Source organism: Oreochromis aureus, linkage group 3 (assembly GCF_013358895.1).
Source record: "Oreochromis aureus strain Israel breed Guangdong linkage group 3, ZZ_aureus, whole genome shotgun sequence".
NCBI classification, from domain to species: Eukaryota; Metazoa; Chordata; class Actinopteri; order Cichliformes; family Cichlidae; genus Oreochromis; species Oreochromis aureus.
This window is the reverse complement of record NC_052944.1, coordinates 85,310,586-85,316,662: the sequence shown is the minus strand read 5'-3', so window position 1 is coordinate 85,316,662 and position 6,077 is coordinate 85,310,586. Positions and strand designations below refer to the sequence as shown.

The 6,077-nt window shown below is 40.3% G+C and overlaps 1 protein-coding gene across 1 annotated transcript; it reads right to left on the bottom strand.

Moving 5' to 3' along the window:
* Positions 1 to 535: 535 nt before the first annotated feature.
* Positions 536 to 4,767, bottom strand: LOC116318365 (G-protein coupled receptor 87-like). Its single transcript, XM_039610329.1, has 4 exons — positions 4,724 to 4,767; positions 1,731 to 1,839; positions 1,382 to 1,641; positions 536 to 1,283 (listed from the first exon to the last, which is right to left on the bottom strand). The coding sequence occupies exons 2-4, from the start codon at positions 1,833 to 1,835 to the stop codon at positions 608 to 610; spliced, it is 1,041 nt and encodes a 346-aa protein (XP_039466263.1). The 5' UTR covers positions 1,836 to 1,839; positions 4,724 to 4,767; the 3' UTR covers positions 536 to 607.
* Positions 4,768 to 6,077: the final 1,310 nt, after the last annotated feature.

Below are 6,077 nucleotides of genomic sequence, written 5' to 3'. Positions count from 1 at the left end.
TTGTGTGACAGCAGCAGGAGAGTGTCTCACAAACTGAGAAGGTAACAACTGAGAAGCAGAAAGAATCATTTTAATTTGTGAAAATGTTGAAATCATTTTTCAGGCATATTAACAACATGAATTGTTGGAATGAATGTGACCACTTGTTCAGTTTATTTAAATCAGACACTGTAACTTGCAAACTCTTGTAAACATTATCTTTTTTGTCCTACTATTTTAGATTTTTTACATTATATTTTTAATTGGAGAGGATTTATCTCAATTGGGATCAAAGGAGCTTGGAAAGAAAAGCGTCCGGACTTCGTTAAGTTGCTAAAAGATGTTTCACCTCTCATCAGAGAAGCTTCTTCAGTTCAAGTGTCCAATGGTGGAGAGTCCCAGATTTAATCCCTGTGGGAGTATCTGGTATCATTTGACCCTAGAACTGAAGAAGCTTCTCAGATGAGAGGTGAAACGTCTTTAAGCAACTTAACGAAGTCCGGACGCTTTTCTTTCCAAGCTCCTTAGACTATGATGACCTGGATGACTGAGAACCTTCACAGACTTAATCGGGATCCATGGCCTGGTTTCAAGCAAATCTGTGCATTTTAAACTGTTTAAATCTTTCTTACAGCTCACTGGTTTGACTTGCTGCTGTTGTAACAACTGTCTGCTGCTCCTCACTCCACTCACTCCCCTTGTTTGGTTGTCGGCTCTTGGTCTTCTTGGATGGAATCTTCAGATTCACCTGAGCTCGGACACTCTTACAAAGGAAAAAGTAAACAAGAGGGTCCAGGCAGACATTAAAAACTGACAGTATTGTGGTTGCATCCTTTAAATAGTAGAACACCTGATGCACAGATCTGCCGCCCAACTTAAATGCCAAGGGAAGCCGAACCAAGTAATACGGGATGAAGCAAACACAGAAAATGCTGACCAGCACCAATATGTTCCTGCGAGACTTCACAAGCTTCTCAGAGTGGCGGGAGGCCAGCTGCTTCTTCTGTTCCTGCAACACCCTGCGGGAGGTGCTGTAGTAGAAGAAGACCAGGGATATGAGGACCAACAGGAAGAGTATGAAAGAGCAGGCCTGGAAGATTTTGTAGATCAGTTTAATTGATGCACTAATGAGGGCTTCACAGCAACCAGGGTCAGAGGTCAGAGGTTGTTGAGTAATGAAAAATAGTATGGTATAGGTGATTATTGGAGCCAGGACACTAAACCAGGTGATCATGGAGATGATGTATGCAGCTCGTACTGTCTGGAGGAAGTGAGGCCCTGAAGAATGGACCACCTTCAGATACCTGGAGAGAGAAGAGAAAGGAGGCAGTAGACAAACTCACTAATCTGTCGCAATGCAGAAGTCACTATTACAATAAATGATAAATTATTAGTTCCTTACCTGTTAGCAGCGATGTATCCCATGAACAGGATACTGGCTTGCATGTTGAGGAAGAAGGCAGAAGTTCCAAAGCTACAGTAGAGCCTCCGAATGATGAGAGAGCTGCTGGCGTACTTGGTGATGCGGAGTGGCAGACAGAGGCAGAGCAGGAAGTCAGCAGCTGTCAGGTTCTTCAGGTAGACCATCAAGCTGCTTGATGCCTGCTGCCGAGCTTGACAACAGTAAAACCGCACGATGATGCCATTGAGAAATAAACCCACCTTAAGAGGACACAGAAGGGATTGAGAGAACAGGACTTCAGTAATAAGTACATTTCAAACAGAGCGTAATCTTAAATTTTGAAACTTACCAGAAACAGCAGACTGTAGGCAACCATAAAGACAGGGCTGACTGATGGGACAGCCAGATCACAGGTCTGATTGTAAGATGAAGTTATGTTTGTTGGGTCAGCCATGTTTCTGGAGATTAAAAGTAAACCCCCCTCTTTGAAACAAACCGTGTATAAATGTTATCTTCATCTTTAACCCTTTAAGACCTACCATAGAACCAAGTCCGGCAGACCTTATATTATATTTTTACATGCTGTAGTGCCATTTCTGGGAGCATTTCAAGTTGCTATACATCAATACAACCATTATAGCCCAGATTTTAATAATATATATGCATTAAGTGCATAGTAATTACATAAATTGCAAAAAAGTGCAATAAACTACAAAAAAAATTAAAATTGTTTTTGTTTTTTTAACATATATTTCTAGTTCGAGAAATTTAAGAGGCTTATCCCTCAAAACCGTAAATGCAAAAAATTTGCACAAACTAGTTTCCCACCACAGGAAATTTATTTTAAGTGTCTTCATAGTTTTATTTTTGAAATACACCAATTTTCATATACTGCAGAAAAAACGAAAATAAATATTACAGTGCAAATTTGCAAAAAAACATCATATGCATCAAAATAAACTATTTCCAGCAGTGCAATATGAGTCCTAAGCATCCCAGAAACGACACAAAAAGTCATAAAGTCAAACATAACTTTTAAAAACACAAGTATAGGCTCATAAGGCCACGATGGTAAAAAATTACATTTCCACAAAATGACGTCACTTTCGGTTTCGGGCAGGTCATGGCGGGCATGCGATAGTTCACGCTGATGGACGTAGGAAGTGTTATGAACAGCTGATCGGATCGGCAAAGCGTGTTTCTGGAATATTATGTTTTTGTTGCTGCAAGTGCTTTTTATGCAGTTTTTGCAAAGCTATATGTGGAAAGAAACTGTGACCTAGGACAAGCTGATAAGTCAGGGGTTGGCAACCTGCGGCTCCGGAGCCGCATGCGGCTCTTTAGTCCTTATAGTGCGGCTCCGCGTGGTTTGGGCAAATAAATTAGAAGTATTTAGCTGAAGTGTATTTTATTTATGTTAGTTCTTTTTAACTCGTAGTTCTAAATCGGAAGATTATTGTGATATTGAAATATAAAAATAAAATTATATTCTATTATTTTTTCATCGCTCAAAATAAGCGTCACGCTCGCGGAAGCCGGTGTACCCGCCGAAACGCCGTGCATTTATCGAGACTTTCAACCCCAGGTAGGCCAATTATGGATCCACATTATGTCAGCAGCTGTTCTCCACCGTGAACTATATTAAAGACAAACACCGTTCACGCCTGACAGATGACAGCTTACAGTCCTGCGTAAACTGACTTCGTATATCCCTGATTTGCAGACTCTGTGCGCAGAGGTTCAGGAGCAGAAGTCCCATTGTAAACAAATCACGGCAGACCCGACGATGTTTACATGAACGCGCTTTTCAGCATCTCTTTATTGAGCACTTTTCACACACGGTTGCTGTACGCATACAGCCGGCTGTAGCTTTTCAGCTCACAGCCCGACATACACCACCAACAGAACAGATAGTGCAGACGTAAAGGCAGCGAGGCGTGATTGGGGGTGTCGCTCAGGTGCGTCCGACTCCCCTGCAGCGGCGCTGCAAACCACGCCCCGCCGCACGCATTAACCAGGTAAAATACATATTTAGGCAGAATTTTGCAAATATCTATTTTTCATTTTCAGCAGCATAGAGCTTTTTCCAATTATTTTTTTAAGAGTCAGGTCAAGGCTCCAACAGCCCAAAGGCGATATAAGGGTGGCGGCTGACAACAGTTTTTGTTTGCTACATGGATCATTTTCGTTCAGCTGGGTGTCTTTCCTTTTGTTATATTTCTTTAAGAGTTCAAAATGTGTTGATTACATAAATATAATTTAATTTTCTCTGTAGCACTTCATGGATTTCATAAGCAGCACACCTTAGTTGTTCACACAAAGCATAAAGATAAAAAACAATATATACAGTGTTATCTTCATTTTAGATGTCAAAAAGTATTTGCGGCTCCCAGTGTTTTCTTTTGCGTGGAAACCGGGTCCAAATGGCTCTTTGGGTGTAAAAGGTTGCAGACCCCTGGCATAAGATGTAAGCACAACTCCTCCGGTTTCATATGCAAAAAAAATTATTGTGCTAGCTTACGTGGTTGCAGTGCTACCAGGATTTAAAAATAGTTACGCAAAACGGAGCGTGCCCGCTCTGACCGGCTTTAAAGGGTTAAAAGAAACCACTTTTATGGTTTTTAATCTTTGATGTTCAGTCAGTAGTAATATGTCTTTCTAAATGAATCTCATTAATCTGATTTAAGCCCTTGACTAAAGTGGGAATGATCTTCCGGTTTTTGAATGTGTTTGAATGTGAGTAAGCTCACCTAGTGTTTTAATCACGTTCAATATTGTTCTGACATAGGGCACAGGAACATATTCATTTCTACAAATCTTAGCAACATGGTGTCTAACCAGACCTGGTTTATTTTGGACCCTGCTAGCACTGAGTTATTTATAATCAGGAAATGTCCTTTAAGTGCCTGGAGGGATCAAAATAGCCTTGTTGTCAGCAGTAGTCATATCACATCATTTAAATTTATATGAATCTAGAAACTTGGCAGGTCTAAAGTTAACACACAGATTATTTAAGTGACTAGGACTGCCTTCTTTCATCTAGTCATAACTGAGGGTCGAGTATTGAAATTCTTTAATATCAGAAAAGCATTCACTTGATCCAAAAACGAGTGAGAGTACATCTCAGTATTCAGCTTATTGCTGTGCCTTTGACAGCGTTAGACGACCTGCTCTACCTCCTGGTCGTTTGTTGCCTTCTCCTACAACATGTATGCAGCATACTATTGATCGCAGGGCACAAGTAAGGAATCTTTGGCTTAACTACAAACCCTGCACTCCTAATTAAACCATGAATGTTGTTCATTATCATTAGATCCAGGTATAAAAATAAAAATGACTTACCTGTGTTTGATGCTGTTTTTAGTGAACAGCAGAAGCTTCGGTTGTTATGTACTGTCTATCTAACTGTGTCACTGTAGTTTAAAGCAGGTCAGTAAACACAAAGTAACCACACTGCTACCTGCAATCTTTGTTGTCTTCCTGTTTTTCTTCAGGCCAACAACATGCTAATTCTGAAAATCTAGATCTATCTATATTATATTTTTTAATTTATCCTTCTGCAGTTTTAAGTGCAAGAAAAGCTGATTAATAGTGTGTGTGAAGCAAATTAAAATAAAATAATAAATTGAATATATCTGGGTAAAACCTTTTCTTACCAGTATATCGATTTATTAATATTTTTTAAATGCCTGCACATGTGTTGCAAACCCAACACTGTGGTAAACAGCATTTCAGTCTATTAATACTTTGAGGTCATTTCAAACACCTGCACATTCCACACAAACCACTCATCTAAGTAAACATTTTAGTCAACAGAATGTCAGGCTATTATATTAATTTATGAACTGCTTCACAACAAAAATGATAGAAAAGCAAAAGGTTTCCTTAAAACAAAGTTTAAAAACATTAGTTTTAACCTGCTTTTTAACAAAGAGATCCACGAGTGCACAGACCTCAGATTCAGAGGGATGAGTTCCAGAGTCTTGGAGGAACTATGGCTATGATGCACATCCAAGTCAACCAAAATGTGTCACTGCAAACCCTGTGAGAATGTTTAGTCTGCTCATTGGCCACATTTCTGTAGGGGAGGAGCAACAAAAGTAAACACATGAAGAAGGTGCTTTGTTCTGGACCTTTGGAGAACAGAAGTAACTGTACTCTGGCCTGTGCAGAACCTTGTACATCGGGGGTGTCGAACTCCAGGCCTCGAGGGCCGGTGTCCTGCAGGGTTTTAGATCTCACCCTGTTTCAACACACCTGAATCAAATGATTAGTTCATTACCAGGCCTCTGGAGAACTTCAAGACATGTTGAGGAGGTAATTTAGCCATTTAAATCAGCTGCGTTGGACCAGGGACACATCTAAAACCTGCAGGACACCGGCCCCCGAGGCCTGGAGTTCGACACCTGTGTTGTACATACACAGCAATTTCTTGCATCCCACAATACGAAGCATACGTGATCGTGGGATGTTTTTTTTTTTTTTTTGCTCAAACTTGGAACATAAACCTGATAATGGGTTCAGATTAAGGTTGGATTACATTCACACTACGAATGATCCTCTCCAGAGTTTGTTTCGAATTAGACCACCTCTCCAAAGGGTCTTGGTACGTTGTTTTTTATCTGTGCCTGAGTACAATCACTGTGTTCAAACCTGCACAATTGAACCACACAAACCGCTCATGCTGACTTTCTGT

Excerpts from the sequence above, each read along its gene's own strand:
- LOC116318365 (XM_039610329.1), bottom strand. The coding sequence starts at position 1,835 with ATGGCTGACCCAACAAACATAACTTCATCTTACAATCAGACCTGTGAT. Across the intron at positions 1,642-1,730 it reads CCTACAGTCTGCTGTTTCTG|GTGGGTTTATTTCTCAATGG; the intron begins GTAAGTTTCAAA and ends TGTCCTCTTAAG. Across the intron at positions 1,284-1,381 it reads GGATACATCGCTGCTAACAG|GTATCTGAAGGTGGTCCATT; the intron begins GTAAGGAACTAA and ends TTCTCTCTCCAG.